The 17983-nt window shown below is 44.8% G+C and overlaps 1 protein-coding gene and 1 pseudogene across 1 annotated transcript in view; one reads left to right on the top strand and one right to left on the bottom strand.

Annotated features, from left to right (window-relative positions):
* Window positions 1-8324, top strand: part of LOC121552819 (cellular communication network factor 6-like) — an 8503-nt gene extending 179 nt beyond the window's left edge. The window contains exons 2-5 of the mRNA XM_041865875.2: window positions 5600-5882; window positions 6304-6558; window positions 6817-7010; window positions 7392-8324. Of these exons, the coding sequence (XP_041721809.1) occupies window positions 5600-5882; window positions 6304-6558; window positions 6817-7010; window positions 7392-7673 (1014 nt within the window). The 3' untranslated portion in view covers window positions 7674-8324. The remainder of the gene's footprint in view (window positions 1-5599; window positions 5883-6303; window positions 6559-6816; window positions 7011-7391) is intronic.
* Window positions 8325-9012: 688 nt separating this feature from the next.
* On the bottom strand, window positions 9013-16511 carry LOC121552162 (annotated as a pseudogene).
* Window positions 16512-17983: the final 1472 nt, after the last annotated feature.

Raw genomic sequence — 17983 nt, 5'->3', positions numbered from 1 at the left:
CTGCTTTCTAGGAAGAACCAGGAAAAGGGTGATGACAGCAAGCCATAGAGAAAGATGGTAGGGTTGCTCTCAGAGTAAGGTTGTATATGTTAGTTATACCTTAAAATATGTTGAACTTGCATTGGTTACTTTCTAGTTTATTTTATTAGAGTGAAAGTGTTTTCTTGGACTTATTTACATTTTTCATGAATGAGTATCCAATTCTTCAGTGGCAGGAGCCTTGTTGAGTGAGGTAATGTTGTAGTAAAGTTACAGTAAAAAGGGTTCCCTTTGCGTCACTTTTTAACCCCCTAGTCGATTGATGCACCAGTGTGTCAATCTAAATTACATACCCAAATAATCCCTATCAAACTCTGTCAGTTTAAACTAGAGATATCAGGTTGTTTGCGTTGGATGCTTCTCAATCCACCGCATCCGCCAGAGTCGCATTTCCGCATCTGCAGTGAAAGGTGGCAGAGCTAGAGCAGTATTTGTCAGCAGGGGCGGTGTGTTCATTAGGGCGATATGGGCGACGCACTGCCAAACGGGAAAAGGAAGGGATTTTTTTTCTAATCAATTATATCACGGCAACAGTAGTTATCAGTGTTCTAATCTAGACGTCTGATCTGCCACTAAATGTCCAATCAGGCTAAAGTCGTGCTTCAAATGGCCCCGCCCCTTTTGGGGCGATTTCAGTCAGGTTGAAAATCGCCCCAGAAGTCTCTCATAGACTCTCATGTAAAATCTTTTTTTTTCAAATATCAGAGCTTTCAATACAATCTCTATAGGTTCCGGGAGGGCTTGCACTTACGCGCTTTCGTCATACGTAACATAACCATGAACGTAACTAAGAAAAGAGCGGGTAGCAGCGTCAATCAATTCACGTACTACTGTCAAGATGGCTAGCGTTCAGTGCAACTCGATTGTCTCTTTGAAAGAAGTTCCTTTTTGTCGGCGAACAAATCAAGATAAATTGGCAACGAAACAATTAGGACCTCCCAGACCAAATTTAATAATTCAACAGGTTTCTACTAAAGGGGGAAAGTCCTACACCCGAGGATTTTCCAAAAATTGGTACGAACGAAAAACCTGGCTAGCAGGCTGTGATGTAGCTAATGCAGTCTTCTGCTACCCCTGCTTACTCTTTCACCCTGAAGGCGGCACGGCAGACAGCACCGCTTGGACAGCGACTGGTGTAATGGACATGCACCATCTTTCAGAAAAGATTAAGAAACATGAGCTGTCAAAGACCCACATGGATAGCTGTTTGAGATTGTCTGCTTTAGGGAGAGTGAACATTGCCACTCAACTGGATGAGGGATACAGGCTAGCTGTCCGCCGCCACAACGATGAAGTTAGCAAGAACCGCCACATCCTCAGCCGGCTAATCCAGTGTGTGAAGTTTTGCGGAGTGTTTGAGTTAGCTTTGCGAGGCAAAGATGAAACTGAGGGCTCCACCAACCCTGGTATTTTTCTTGGACTTGTCAACTTTGTGGCACAATTAGATTAGGTGTTTTATGGAAATGCATATTGTTTATGCAGTGTTGAGGAATGTGAAAGAACACCCTTGATTATTTTTACTGTGATAACTTATTTTGCTTTTGTAAGCCAACAGTTTTGAGATCAGGCAATAAATGCTTCTGGTATTGACTTATATGCTGCCCCTGTCTTCATGTTGTTGCTGGACATATCTTTTTTAAAATGTGTGTAGGTCACCTAAATCATCAGAAATATTGCCCCCCCTGAGAATTTTTTCAGGAGCCGCCACTGTTTGTCAGACCATGAGACATCCTGAAAATCACTCTTCTCGCGAAAACATCTGTAGTGTCCGAACGGTTTGACCTACAAACTATTGACTATGACCACTATATGGAAAGAGGAAACTCTCACGAAGACGATGGTGTTCTCCCTTTTGCTCTACGACCCCCACAAGTGTCAGGAGACTCATCTGAAGTTGGTACCGTCGATGTGCCAATTTATGTTTGGTAGCATCCAAACCGTTTGGGCAACAAACTAATGGGACCCTACTGTGGAAAGGGTAGATTCTCACGAACACTGTACGACCCCCACAAGTGTCACGGGACTTGTCTGAAGGTAACTGGTACCGGTTTAAAAAAACTAATGGAAGTATGAAGGTAACTGTAGTTTTGTGCCTACCCAAAAAAAGGGGTTAAATATGTGTTAAAACCAACAAAATACATCCAGAGTTTTTTTTTAACGTCTCCTAGATTTAGGACAGACACTTCAAAACCTTGTTTCCTATTATTTATTTTTTTACTGTCCTTTTTGCCATTTATTAACGTGTTTTTCAATGTGTTTCTATGAGCTATAGCAATGTTATACAGTGCCTTGCAAAAGTATTCATCCCCCTTCGCATTTTTCCTATTTTGTTGCATTACAACCTGTAATTTAAATGGATTTTTATTTGGATTTCATGTAATGGACATACACAAAATAGTCCAAATGAAATGAAGTGAAATGAAAAAAATAACTTTTTCCAAAAATTCTAAAAAATAAATAATGGAAAAGTGGTGCGTGCATATCTATTCACCCCCTTTGCTATGAATCTCCTAAATAAGATATGGTGCAACCATTTACCTTCAGAAGTCACATAATTAGTTAAATAAAGTCCACCTGAGTGCAATCTAAGTGTCACATGATCTGTCACATGATCTCAGTATATATACAACTGTTCTGAAAGGCCCCAGAGTCTGCAACACCACTAAGCAAGGGGCACCACCAAGCAAGCGGCACCATGAAGACCAAGGAGCTCTCCAAACAGGTCAGGGACAAAGTTGTGGAGAAGTACAGGGTTGGGTTATAAAAAAATATCAGAAACTTTGAACATCCCAAGGAGCACCATTAAATACATTATTAGAACATGGAAAGAATATGGCACAACAACAGACCTGCCAAGAGAGGGCCGCCCACCAAAACTCATGGACCAGGCAAGGAGGGCATTAATCAGAGAGGCAACAAAGAGACCAAAGATAAGGAGGAGAAAAAGCTCCACAGCGGAGATTGGAGTATCTGTCCATAGGACCACTTTAAGCCATACACTCCACAGAGCTGGGCTTTACGGAAGAGTGGCCAGAAAAAAGCCATTGCTTAAAGAAAAAAATAAGCAAACACGTTTGGTGTTCGCCAGAAGGCATGTGGCAGACTCCCCAAACATATGGAAGAAGGTACTCTGGTCAGATGAGACTAAAATTGAGCTTTTTGGCCATCAAGGAAAACGCTATGTCTGGCGTAAACCCAACACCTCTCATCACCCCGAGAACACCATCCCCACAGTGAAGCATGGTGGTGGCAGCATCATGCTGTGGGGATGTTTTTCATCGGCAGGGACTGGGAAACTTGTCAGAACTGAAGGAATGATGGATGGCGCTAAATACAGAGAAATTCTTGAGGGAAACCTGTTTCAGTCTTCCAGAGATTTGAGACTGGGACGGAGGTTCACCTTCCAGCAGGACAATGACCCTAAGCATACTGCTAAAGCAACACTCGAGTGGTTTAAGGGGAAACATTTAAATGTCTTGGAATGGCCTGGTCAAAGCCCAGACCTCATTCCAAATGAGGATCTGTGGTATGACTTAAAGATTGCTGTACACCAGCGGAACCCATCCAACTTGAAGGAGCTGGAGCAGTTTTGCCTTGAAGAATGGGCAAACATCCCAGTGGCTAGATGTGCCAAGCTTATAGAGACATACCCCAAGAGACTTGCAGCTGTTTTGGGGGGCGGGGGGGGTGAATAGTTATGCACGCTCAAGTTTTCTGTTTTTTTTTGTCTTATTTCTTGTTTGTTTCACCCCAAAAAAAATTTGGATCTTCAAAGTGGTAGGCATGTTGTGTAAATCAAATGATACAAACCCCAAAAAAATCAATTTCAAAAAAGGCAACAAAATAGGAAAAATGCCAAGGGGGTGAATACTTTCGCAAGCCACTGTATATGTTTTTGATACCTAAAGTGGTCCTAAATTCTAAATCAAATGGATAAATGATCCATAGTATGACCATCTTAGTATGACCCCCCCCACACACACACACACATATCAGACTCTAAATAATTAAAAGAGGTTACTAACAAAAGAGAGGGCAAGTTATGAGGTATGCTGTGTTTTGAAAGGTTTCAGTAGAGTAGGTCCGTTTTCACACCATGAAATTAGCTCATTATGTTAACCTGGCAGAAAGGCTTCAGATTTTTGCCATAACCCCCAGAGACCCTGGGAAGCAGTTAAGGCTGTGTTCCAAATAGTACCTTATTCCCTATGTAGTGCACTACTTTTGACCAGAATGTAGTGCACTATGTAGAGAATAGGGTGCCATTTGGAATGGACACTAAGCACTTGCCCTCACTATGGACCTAACTGACAACACACTGGGATTGCATCATAGTCAATGGGCATTTCATTGACTTGTCCCCTTCTACTGAGTTGTCCTTTTTTTAATAATACAGTTGAAATCTGTGCTATAGAATTTCCATATGCTGGAACAGAAATGAATTGCTCCCAGTTAAACTGAGGTAAATACTGGGACGTACTGCTCATGTACAAAGGAGCTACTTGTTTAAATCAAATCAAATCAAATTTTATTTGCCACATGCGCCGAATACAACAGGTGTAGACATTACAGTGAAATGCTAACTTACAAGCCCTTAACCAACAATGCAGTTTTTAAGAAAATAAAAAAGTGTTAAGTAAAAAATAGATAAGTAAAAAATAACAAATTGCAAATAATTAAAGAGCAGCAGTAAAATAAAATAACAGTAGGGAGGCTATATACAGGGGGTACCGGTACAGAGTCAATGTGCGAGGTAATTGAGGGAATATGTACATGTGAGTAGAGTTAAAGTGACTATGCATAAATAATCAACAGAGTAGCAGCAGCATAAAAGAGGGGGGTGGGAAGTGGGGGTTGAGGTGGGGTGGTGTGGGGGTGGGGGGGGCAATGCAAATAGTCTGGGTAACCATGATTAGCTGTTCAGGAGTCTTATGGCTTGGGGGTAGAAGCTGTTAAGAAGCATAAGTGATGAGCTGATTTTTCGATGGCTCCATCTTGATTTAAACATGGCTATTTCTAGATGAATGAGAAGTCATTGCTGAAATTGCAAACACTGTCCATGTATGTTTGACAGGGAATGAAAAATACAAAAATGCAGTAATTTACACATCAGGAATGTATGATATATTGTAAAGTGTGAACCAAAATGCTTATCTGAATTCGCGCACAATTAATACCGATATAATTGCTATAATATTTGGGCTAACATAGATTTTTCAAATTGATTGATGGAATTTGTTGATACTTTTACTAATCATGCGTTGTTTTGCTGTTCTGATCCTTTTATCCTTGTTCTATCCTTTAGCCTCTTGACTGTTGTGAAATGTGAATGTTCTGAAAGTTTTACCCATAGGTGACTTCTTGGTGAACTTTAAACTTTATCAAGAACTTCTATATTAGGTCACATAAAGCAACACTTTCAGAACAGTAAATCACAGGCTTTGTATAATATTACTTGTTTTAGTTTAAGGGGACCCTCTGGTCTTTGTTCATCCCACCTCCCAAGCAGTGCTCTTTTACCCTTAACCCTATAAGAACCCTGTCCTCTCCTTCCCTCCAGTCTCTATGCAGGGCTCAGAACCATGGTGGGCAGCTGTCTGCTCCGCGAGGCAGCAAGGCCGTGTTGGAGAGGAAACAGTTCTGCCACTGGCCCTGTAAGTGCCGGGCTAAGCCCCAGTGTGCCCCAGGGGTCAGCTCTGTGCTGGATGACTGCGGCTGCTGTAAGAGCTGTGCCCGGCAAATCAGAGAGGCCTGCAATGAGAGGGACATCTGCGACCCCCACAAGGGCATGTACTGCGATTTCTCTAAAGACCAGCTGCGATATGAGGTCGGAGTCTGCGCTTGTGAGTGAACGTTTCATTTGTAGCCCATGGGCTATCAACAAAGTTAAGTCAATGTATAATTGAATGTCTCAAGGTCAATTACTTATTTTCAGAGGGGAGAGGAGCTGGATTGTGCAATAGGTCTCTGCTATTTCAAAGAACTGGCTATATACTTTACTACATGAAAATACTTCAATCCCATGCTACTCACTCAGGATTGGAGATTTGCATAAACCTGTAGTTCCATGGGACTGGTTTACTCATTTATCCAGGGTCTCTTTGATCATCAAAGGACTCCATTAGGTCAAACACATATTTAAATCAGGCAAATACCCCAAGGCTGACCACACTTTGAGACACACTAACACCACAAGAATGCGGCAAGCATTGCATAGGCCAGTCAACTGAGTTGAGTTCTGTTTCCCTTATCGCCTGCTCCTAGACTTGATGGCAGTGGGCTGTGACTTGAACTGGGCCCACTATGAGAACGGCGAGGCCTTTCAGCCCAGCCCACTGTATAAGTGCACGTGCATCGCGGGAGCCATCGGCTGCACCCTGGCCTTCATAAGGAAGCCTGCTGGTCTCCTGGGTCCTGCCCCTCTGAGGAGCAACACACCCCTGCCAGCCGGCCACCAGAGCGCCCCCGGTGCTTCCAGGAAGCACCAGCAGGATACGACCTACATGGCCACCATGCCAGGTGTGTGTTAGCAGAGAAAACCAGGGCCAGAATCGCCAGCTTGTCTGCCCTGGAATGCTAATTGCTGTGAAAGTAAGCTGGATGGAAAGAGGGAGGCTGAGGGCATTTTTATTACTTTGGCTGGGAAGTGCAGAGAGGATGGAGTGTGGCTGACTGAGGGCTCTTGATTCACTCTGAACAGCATGTGCTCTGTGGCAGCATGGCAGGGACAGGCGGGTTCCTTCTTCTAGCGGTCTGAGTGCCCTTTAATACTGAAAGCTTACAGGGATCCTCCTTTAGTCTGGAAGAAGAACTGCCTGATCCAGACCACTCCGTGGAGTCCCTGCTCCAAGACCTGCGGCCTGGGTATCTCAGTCTGGGTCAACAACGACAACGGCAAGTGTGAGATGAGGAAGGACCGCCGCCTCTGCCTGCTGCGGCCGTGTGAGAAGAGCATCATGAAGAACGTCAAGGTGACCGACCACCGATCAGCCAGGCTCTCTCTGGGGGCTGATGATGCATTGTTCAGATGGGGATGATGGGTGAAATGTAAAAGGAATTCCCTGTATGCCCACAACACCCTAAATATGACAGTGGTCTTGGATTGACTGTATACATTCACCAAAGGAGAGCAGAAGAAGTCTGATAGGGTTTCTATATGAATCTTAAGACTTAATAATAATAATAACTTGGTGGGTGCTTACATTTGTCTTATTTCACACATGTACAGGTGTGTATTAATACGCATGTGTGAATAGGAAATGTGTTTTTTTGTATATCCCAACTCTCCCTAAGACACCCTCGGAGAGTGGGGTCACGGCCAGGGTAAATTTAAATGTCCTTTTTCCCTCTAGATGCTGAGAGGAAAGATGTGTAAGCCCAAGTTCCAGGCCAAGAAAGCGGAGAAGCTGACCCTGTCTGGGTGTACCAGCACCAAGAGTTTCAAACCCACTTACTGCGGCATCTGCACCGACAAGCGCTGCTGCGTCCCCAACAAATCCAAAATGGTGGCCGTCAACTTCAAGTGCAAGGGCGGCTCCAGCGTGCGCTGGAAGATGCAGTGGATAATGTCCTGCGTGTGCCAGAGGAAGTGCGATGACCCTGAGGACATGTTCGCAGAGCTACGCTTCCTCTAGCACCTTCTCCAGCATCTATATCAACCTTAGAGCCTCATCCATGTCCATGCCCACAGACTCCAACACTGGCCTGGCCTTACTGCTTCTGACCAAGTCATGATGGTTAAGTGGACAGGACTGAACCCTGGTCACAGTTCAGTCTGGGCATGAAATGCTCCTGAACAGTGCCTGTGTTCTCTGGCTAGATGCCAGTGGGCTGATATGAAAAGTTGAAACACGTGGAACCTCAACTCATGAAGTTTGACTGGATAGAGACAACTAGGGCTTGGCAGATTGCTTAACAATTAACATGAAGGGAAACGTAATGTAAGTAATTTGGGGTTAGACCTCATGATAAAATGATATGGTTTTTACAGTACCTCATTAACAATAGGGCTGTCAGTGAGGCCAGTAGTGGTAACAGGGATAGATAGAGCAAACATGTTATGGGTCAGTTTTCTTCTTAAATATTTTTTAAGATCTAGAGAACCACTGATCGTAACCCCTAATCAATGCCAAACACAGTGTTGTACCAGCTGGATCACAATTAATCTTTCTACCAGTTAATTCACAACTAAGTTAGCTTCAAAATACCTCATACTATCTCAAATCCACTTTGATTCACTACAGATTTGGATTGTTAGTTTGAATTGTTAGTTTGGTATAAATGTTTATTTTGTATTGTTGACATAATAAATCAAATCAAATCTTATTTGCCACATGCGCCGAATACAACAGGTGTAGACATTACAGTGAAATGCTTACTTACAAGCCCTTAACCAACAACGCAGTTTTTAAGAAAAGCAAAAAATATATAAATATAAGTGTTAAGTAAAAAAATTGATAATTGAGGTAATATGTACATGTGGGTAGAGTTAAAGTGACTACGCATGAATAATAAACAGAGTAGCAGCAGCGTAAAAGAGGGGGTTGGGGTGAGGTGAGGGGGCAATGCAAATAGTCCGGGTAGCCATGATTAGCCGTTCAGGAGTCTTATGGCTTGGGGGTAGAAGCTGTTAAGAAGCCTTTTGGACCTAGACTTGGCGCTCCAGTACCGCTTGCCGTGCGGTAGCAGAGAGAACAGTCTATGACTAGGGTGGCTGGAGTCTTTGATCATTTTTAGGTCCTTTTGTTTCAAGGCATACATACTCATTACTCAGCAATTCATTCTAATTTATTTTGATCGATGAGGAATATCATTTAGACACAAAGGTGTATGAAATCTTTTGTAACTTATAAAAAAGAAATAAACCAGTTATTTATCAAATTACAGTACTGTTTTATTTTAGTAAAATACTAAATTGCTTTGCATGTACACACCCACACATTACCACACACACCTGCACTCACTAACAGTCCACTATGTGTAGACAGAGAGGACCTCATATGGCAGAGTCAGTCTGTCCTTGGTGGCATCCAGCTGACTGTAGTCCTCTATCAGGGAGGAGAGGGAGGAGATGGCCTCCGTGAAGCAGCCCTGCTCCATCCCATCCATCAGGGAGGAGAGGGAGGAGATGGCCTCCGTGAAGCAGCCCTGCTCCATCCCATCCATCAGGGAGGAGAGGGAGGAGATGGCCTCTGTGAAGCAGCCCTGCTCCATCCCATCCATCAGGGAGGAGAGGGAGGAGATGGCCTCCGTGAAGCAGCCCTGCTCCATCCCATCCATCAGGGAGGAGAGGGAGGAGATGGCCTCTGTGAAGCAGCCCTGCTCCATCCCATCCATCAGGGAGGAGAGGGAGGAGATGGCCTCTGTGAAGCAGCCCTGCTCCATCCCATCCATCAGGGAGGAGAGGGAGGAGATGGCCTCTGTGAAGCAGCCCTGCTCCATCCCATCCATCAGGGAGGAGAGGGAGGAGATGGCCTCTGTGAAGCAGCCCTGCTCCATCCCATCCATCAGGGAGGAGAGGGAGGAGATGGCCTCTGTGAAGCAGCCCTGCTCCATCCCATCCATCAGGGAGGAGAGGGAGGAGATGGCCTCCGTGAAGCAGCCCTGCTCCATCCCATCCATCAGGGAGGAGAGGGAGGAGATGGCCTCTGTGAAGCAGCCCTGCTCCATCCCATCCATCAGGGAGGAGAGGGAGGAGATGGCCTCTGTGAAGCAGCCCTGCTCCATCGCATCCATCAGGGAGGAGGGGGAGGAGATGGCCTCTGTGAAGCAGCCCTGCTCCATCCCATCCATCAGGGAGGAGGGGGAGGAGATGGCCTCTGTGAAGCAGCCCTGCTCCATCCCATCCATCAGGGAGGAGAGGGAGGAGATGGCCTCCGTGAAGCAGCCCTGCTCCATCCCATCCATCAGGGAGGAGAGGGAGGAGATGGCCTCTGTGAAGCAGCCCTGCTCCATCCCATCCATCAGGGAGGAGAGGGAGGAGATGGCCTCTGTGAAGCAGCCCTGCTCCATCCCATCCATCAGGGAGGAGGGGGAGGAGATGGCCTCTGTGAAGCAGCCCTGCTCCATCCCATCCATCAGGGGAGGAGAGGGAGGAGATGGCCTCTGTGAAGCAGCCCTGCTCCATCCCATCCATCAGGGAGGAGGGGAGGAGATGGCCTCCGTGAAGCAGCCCTGCTCCATCCCATCCATCAGGGAGGAGAGGGAGGAGATGGCCTCCGTGAAGCAGCCCTGCTCCATCCCATCCATCAGGGAGGAGAGGGAGGAGATGGCCTCTGTGAAGCAGCCCTGCTCCATCCCATCCATCAGGGAGGAGAGGGAGGAGATGGCCTCTGTGAAGCAGCCCTGCTCCATCCCATCCATCAGGGAGGAGGGGGAGGAGATGGCCTCTGTGAAGCAGCCCTGCTCCATCCCATCCATCAGGGAGGAGAGGGAGGAGATGGCCTCTGTGAAGCAGCCCTGCTCCATCCCATCCATCAGGGAGGAGAGGGAGGAGATGGCCTCTGTGAAGCAGCCCTGCTCCATCCCGTCCATCAGGGAGGAGAGGGAGGAGATGGCCTCTGTGAAGCAGCCCTGCTCCATCCCATCCATCAGGGAGGAGAGGGAGGAGATGGCCTCTGTGAAGCAGCCCTGCTCCATCCCATCCATCAGGGAGGAGGGGGAGGAGATGGCCTCTGTGAAGCAGCCCTGCTCCATCCCATCCATCAGGGAGGAGAGGGAGGAGATGGCCTCTGTGAAGCAGCCCTGCTCCATCCCATCCATCAGGGAGGAGAGGGAGGAGATGGCCTCTGTGAAGCAGCCCTGCTCCATCCCGTCCATCAGGGAGGAGAGGGAGGAGATGGCCTCTGTGAAGCAGCCCTGCTCCATCCCATCCATCAGGGAGGAGAGGGAGGAGATGGCCTCTGTGAAGCAGCCCTGCTCCATCCCATCCATCAGGGAGGAGAGGGAGGAGATGGCCTCTGTGAAGCAGCCCTGCTCCATCCCATCCATCAGGGAGGAGAGGGAGGAGATGGCCTCTGTGAAGCAGCCCTGCTCCATCCCATCCATCAGGGAGGAGAGGGAGGAGATGGCCTCTGTGAAGCAGCCCTGCTCCATCCCATCCATCAGGGAGGAGAGGGAGGAGATGGCCTCTGTGAAGCAGCCCTGCTCCATCCCGTCCACAAGCAGGTAGTGATGCAAGTGAGCCTGCCAAAACAATCCATTATGTCAGATAGGGATGTACTCTACACTGACCGCAGGGAAAATACTGGTGCCTACAGCCCTGCTTAGAGAACATGAACCGCTTCTCTTTCTTTAGTTGAACTCTGCTATTGTCCTCTGTGAAATGGAAATTGGTCTGTTTGCTGTATTTACCTCTCAATCTTCTGGACTCTAAACACTTCTTTTTCAACAGTTTAAGATTGTTGTGATTGAAGTTTATGTTAGGATGTACCTTCTTCCTGTAGAGCTTGGTGAAGTGGTCTCGGATCTCCATGAAGGTGGGCTTGACACAGGTGTTGTTGGCCAGGGCCAGTAAGGAGTGACCCACAGGGGGCACAGAACACAGCCCTGCCTTCCATCCCTCCTGGTTCCACGACACAATGGGCAATGTGGGCCTCAGTCTGAGACGAAGAAGAAGGGAATGAGAATGAATATGGGGCTACCATTGGTCAACCTGCTTTTCTATGAAAACATATAGGGTCAGTTTCTCATTCTCAATGGAGAAGTTTAGGCTCCTGGAAACGAGCCCACAGGTTACCAGACACTAAAGCAGCCCACATATCCAGGGTTTACTTTAAATCATATCTAGATGTACAGTCTAATTCAACAACCAAAGTGAATAATATTGTCGCTATCCAAAGTCACCTAAATGTGCCACATGGTGTCTGTGCTCCAGGAGATTTCTCCTCCTGATTTACATGGTGGTCACGCACAGGTATGTGCTCTCATAAAAACACCTGTTTCTGTTGCGCTTGACAACATGCCACATGAAAAAGGTATCTGCAGGGAGTGGAGGGAGGGGAGAGGAGAAGGTGGGAGCTGAATAGGCCAGTCATGATTCAGGGGCATCTGTAGTGGAGCATAAACACACAGCTTTGAATAAGAACACTATTTGAGAGTGAGCAGCTGGGAAGGTCATCGCTGGGCCTTATGAGTATGTATGAGTCTGGGTGGTACTTTTTATTGGAGATCGGAAACAGGATTGGGGAGGGGAGGATAGTGCTCTTGAAGTCATTGAAGTCAGACACCTGCACGTTGCCCCGGAACATGAGGGCACAGGCCAGGTAATGGTCTTTACTGGAGGCATCAGTAAACATCTGGTCCAGCCTGAGGCAGGAAAGACACAGACAGAGAGCACAGGTAAAAAAGAACATAACTACAAAATGTATTCATACCATTTACATCATAGCAGACTGTCACTCATATCCACAATGACTCATACATTTGAGTCATTTAGCAGACGTTCTTATCAAGAGTGACAGTCAGAGGAAGGCCCTCAAAATTGTCAAAGACTCCAGCCACCCTAGTCATAGACTGTTCTCTCTGCTACCGCACGGCAAGCGGTACCGGAGTGCCAAGTCTAGGTCCAAAAGACTTCTCAACAGCTTCTACCCCCAAGCCATAAGACTCCTGAACAGCTAATCATGGCTACCCGGACTATTTGCACTGCCCCCCCACCCCATCCTTTTTACGCTGCTGCTACTCTGTTAAGTATTTATGCATAGTCACTTTAACTCTACCCACATGTACATATTACCTCAACAACCTCAACTAGCCGGTGCCCCCGCACATTGACTCTGCAACGGTACCCCCCTGTATATATAGCCTCCCTACTGTCACTTTATTTTACTTCTGCTCTTTTTTTCTCAACACTTTTTTTGTTGTTGTTTTATTCTTACTTTTTTTGTTTAAAATAAATGCACTGTTGGTTAAGGGCTGTAAGTAAGCATTTCACTGTAATGTCTGCACCTGTTGTATTCGGCGCATGTGACCAATACAATTTGATTTTATTTGATTTTATTTATTGAGTGCAAACATTTTCTCATACTGGTCCATCTTGGGAATCGAACCCATAACACTGGCGTTGCAAGCGCCGTGTTCTACTCACTGAGCTACACGATACAGCAATGTACTGTAGCTAAATGCATTCAACTAACAAAGATACTACACTACTGTATTGCACTTTCACATTACACTATACATGCCTGGACACACCATTGGCATCATGTGCTATTCATAGGTCTCTCTAGTATTCCTAGTTCACTGTGAGATCCCACTTTGAGACACCATAATTTTATACAGCATAGATCAGAGTAGACAGCATGGGTGTGACGGAGCATTGCCATTCACTGACTGTCAACAAAGGGCACTTGTACAGAGGGCGGTGGGCAATGTAATATTCTGAGTTCCAGAGTAGGTAAAAATAGGAGTTGGGACAGGAGAGCAGATCTCCTGGTGGGGATGTTAACATCAGCCAGGGTGTAGAGAGGGGTGACGCTGGGCACCAGGTAGTGCAGCAGGGAAGGGAACTAGGTTCATGGCTATCTCATTCAGGTCCATGTTGAGCGATCCTTCAAAACGAGCCGAACTACAGCAGCAGAGAAACAATCAGTGAATTGATATCACATCAGACATGTAAGAACCAAGCAGACAGATGCTATTCCCTCAGACAAACAAGCATTCTTCTTTATTGACACAAATAACCCCCCTTTAACAGTGCAATGACTGCACTGTGCAATTACGTTGTTGGTGGTGGGGTGGGTCTTTTGTAATTCTATTACAGTACTTTTATAATTCAGAATTTCCTCTACATTTTCTTACAAATTGCTTTTTTATGTTTTATTTTATCCAAAAACAGATGTTGGTTTTTACAGTGGCAGTAAAATACACTGGAGAAGACCAGACTCCAAACACCAGGGAGGCTCAATGAAGTGGGTCTGTGAAGGTCAATAAAAGGCCTAGTGCCACAGACAGCAGCCTGTCTATCTCCAGTAGTCTACCTGGGGATATTGAGCAGCAGGTTGGCTACGATGTTGTTCATGGCATCAAAGGTCTTCTCTGCTCCACTGACCCCTCCCTGGCCTGAGATGATGGTAGTGTCCTTCTTGACCACAGAACCTTTGGGACATGTGCTTTATGTTGTTCACTATGTCCACCAATGACTGGAAGAAGAATAACAAAAATGGACAAAGGAAGGAAATCACTGTCGTTTAACTTTAACTGTCAGAAACAGAATGTACATCATACACTACATGCATAATAAGGAAAGACCTGAGCACTGAATCAAAGACTAAGATTACACTTTAACCCGGACACACAGACAGCCACACACCTGATTTTACACAGGGAGAACACAAGTCGGTGTGCTCGGTGAGCTCCGGCATGGCTAAGACACTGTTGTAGGGGGAGGTGATGACGTCATGCTCTGCTGAGGGGCAGACTGAGGTGACGATACGACATACCTCGGGGAACTCTTCCTCCAGAAGTTTTAAAACACAGGTGCCCAGGCCTGATCCAGTCCCTGACCATCACAGCATAGGACAAAACACATTATGGTCATCCAAAACATTACACTGAAAGTAACTGAAAGCACCAATGCCGTTCATGCAGTTATAACATGTTTATTAATGTGTTTCAGTAGTTATGAGACTATGAATGCATTTGTACACTGAGTCCTCACCTCCACCCATTGAGTGAATAAGAAGCATTGCAGCCAGTCACAATGCTCTGCTGCCCTCCTCAGCTGGTCCACGATCTGTTCCCTGTAGGTTGAGCTAAATGTCCAGTGGCCCACTGCCCTGGAGAGAAATGAATGAGTTTGCACACTTACAGAAGAAGTTTGGCATTGTTTGACCACATAATTGCCGCGTGTCTGCTTAAACTTGTCCGGTCTGCGCGCAGCACGTGATCGAGAGGGATAGAAAGCAGTTGCTCCATGAGCTGGAAAATACATGATCCAAGTGACTGATTGTTGATATTCAGCAGTCATAAAAGTATGCCTTATTTACTTTGTAGAACTACAAAATAGTGATTTTGTCAGACAGCATTGGAATGAAATAATAAAGTCATCAAATAAAACACATATTTTATTAAAGTAAAGTAATGTGAATTAATTGTAGTTAATAAGTGATAAGCAATAATGAGCAGTCCTCACCATCATGGGACTTTGGTGAATTGTTTTATTCTGTGTTGTTACAGCATTCAACCCACATAATGCATAGAGCATTTCATGTCTAAAAATAATAATAATCGAAACCGAACAGACATAAAAAAGCACTAATCACTACACACCAAACCGCTGACAATGCTATCTCCACTGAACTAGACTATTTACATGCCACATACTGATGAGATTACCATGTCAAGCCCAAGGGTACTAAACTCTTTACCCTTCGATGTAAGGAGCCTGCTGTTGTTCTGTTATACCTGATAATTTATTGCACCCACCTGGTGTCCCAGGTCTAAGTCAGTCCCTGATTAGAGGGGAACAATGGAAAAGCACAGTGAAACTGGCTTCGAGGTCCAGAGTTGAGTTTGAGGGACCTAGCCTATACAGAACTTGGACAAAAAGCTGCACATGGGCATGTGAGATGGCATGCCTGAGGCAGGCAGAGGCAGGCATGCAGACAGAGAGACAGTCAGTCACTCACTCACTCAGTCCCTAACCAGTTGTTGCCTGAGCCAGACACGTCAATGATGAGCTGAGTGCTGTCAAACTTCTCTTTCACGCGGGCCCTGTAGGATCTCGTTCACCATGCCCTCCTCCATGTCTACCAACACCGCCTGTACAGAGGGCATTCCTCTTGTCAGAGGGTGTGTGAAGCTGACACACACACACACACATACGGTCACATTAATCAAGCAGAGACAATAAATCATCACTGGAATTTACCCTGGGATCATATTCTCCCACCGGTGATGTCACAAGCTCCCCCGTCGCTTCCGCTGGAAATACACACATAGCAGGGAACAACAATGGTCATTTGAGAAGGTGAGTAAAGGTTGACTGATGGACTGAGCGTGCACGTTTCACAGCCATGTAGTCGTTAGGGTTGAATGGGTCACAGCAAGAGATGGGCGGGATGGAATTACCTTGAGTCAACATTCCGGAAGAAGCTGCTCAGAGCCTCATCGTAGATTACTTTCTAAATTACAAAGAAAATAGGAAATAAATGTTAGAGATACTGTAGCCCAGTTATGAATATGTCAAATGAGAACATACCACTAGCTTAACTTCCTGTCCCATTATACACAACAGGGGATAAAAACCACAGGTGACTGACATATATTTAGAATACATTGTTAAACATTATGAATGATTTTAGTCTTGACTTTTCCCCATCAAATCAAATACATTTATCTTTTAATAACTACTATTATTTTCTGGGGAAAAGTTGACTTACTTTGTTGACATAATGCTCCCGCAAAGCAAGATGCCAAAACCTGCAGCCCACCTGGTTACCACACTGTCCAAATGACAGTTCACAATGCATGTAGACCTATCATCTCATCATGGTAACTTTTTTTCTTGTGACAGGTAGGCCTACATTTGCTGCAGCATAGCCTATACTACAGTAATATAAAGACCGAATGTACGTCTAATTTACCCCTCTACATCTGGCTTTTGGGGGTCACCTTGTCTTTTAATTTGAAAGATTATATATTTTTTAATTAAAGCTGCAGAGTTTTAAAACAGTCTATCACTCGAATATCGTTGCTTTAAATCAGTGCACGCGCAAGCACTCTCACAGTCTTCCTCTTTCTCCGTCAACTCCATTCAAATTGCATCCAAAATAGATAACCCTGTTCTAGATTTATACTGTATATAGCCCTATATATAGATGCCCAAGCCTACCTCTTTCAGGTAATACATTCAATGCAGTATTAGCCTTATATTTAGCTAATTCATGATGGGTTATGCGTAATAAGCTTCTAATTTATAGCCTCTGTCTCTTGCACAATTCGCAAGCACCTGTGTTCCGCTGGCCTCTCCTTACAAAAACGCTCCTTAGCTCTTGGAGACCCATGCAGGAAAAGCTATACTAGAATAGCTTGCCGGACATTCTTTTTTTTTTTGTATTTCTTATACCAATAGACTATTCGAAGATGGACGCAAGCTCTTTTTTGCTTAATGTTAAATACAGCAGCCAATAGAACTCACGGGTAGTTTGAAAGAATTCTAGTCCTATATTATTCAAGGATGTCATTAGAATGATGAAGATAAGGACAAGGAAACTTATTTCATTTAATTGTTGAAAGCGAGGAAGGAATGAAGCAACAATAGAGAGAGAAAGAGGAAGTAGGCTAATAACATTAGGGGGGATATTATGAAAGGTATATATGCGACAGCCTACTTATTATACAAATAGGCCCTATTATATTTAAAAATTAAAATCAAATTCGCTAGCCTATACTTTTAACTTTGTAGGCCGCATGTGCTACACCAGAATCGCATGTTCTCTTCTGCTTTATCATGGTTTGAACGATGTGCATAATTCCAGTCCATATAATACAGTATAATACAATACAGTACAGTTCACACTAAAAAATATTACCCAAGATAGAATATAGTTAGCTACATCTATGGGCTTTTATGTTTTTCTGTCATGTGTAATGTGCAGTAGCCTATATAATATATGCAATAGATAACAGCACAATCATTTGGGCTCATTAAATGTAATTAATGTAGGGCTCATAAAATGTATTTAATATATGGCTCATCAAGCTCAGGTAGCATCAGGTTTCAATTTTCATGCGGATCAAAGCTCTAATCAAATCCAGACATATATATATATATATATATATATATATATATATATATATATATATATATATATATATATATATATATATATATATATATATATGCTTTATAATGCTTTTGAATGACACTTCTGGTTTGGGCGGGAAATACCGGGTTACTGTCATGTGAATTTCTATCTCTAATTCGACCTAAGCTTGAATC

Source organism: Coregonus clupeaformis, chromosome 36 (assembly GCF_020615455.1).
Source record: "Coregonus clupeaformis isolate EN_2021a chromosome 36, ASM2061545v1, whole genome shotgun sequence".
Classification (NCBI taxonomy): Eukaryota; Metazoa; Chordata; class Actinopteri; order Salmoniformes; family Salmonidae; genus Coregonus; species Coregonus clupeaformis.
Note: the sequence above shows the minus strand (reverse complement) of the source record. Positions and strands in the feature narration are given on the sequence as shown.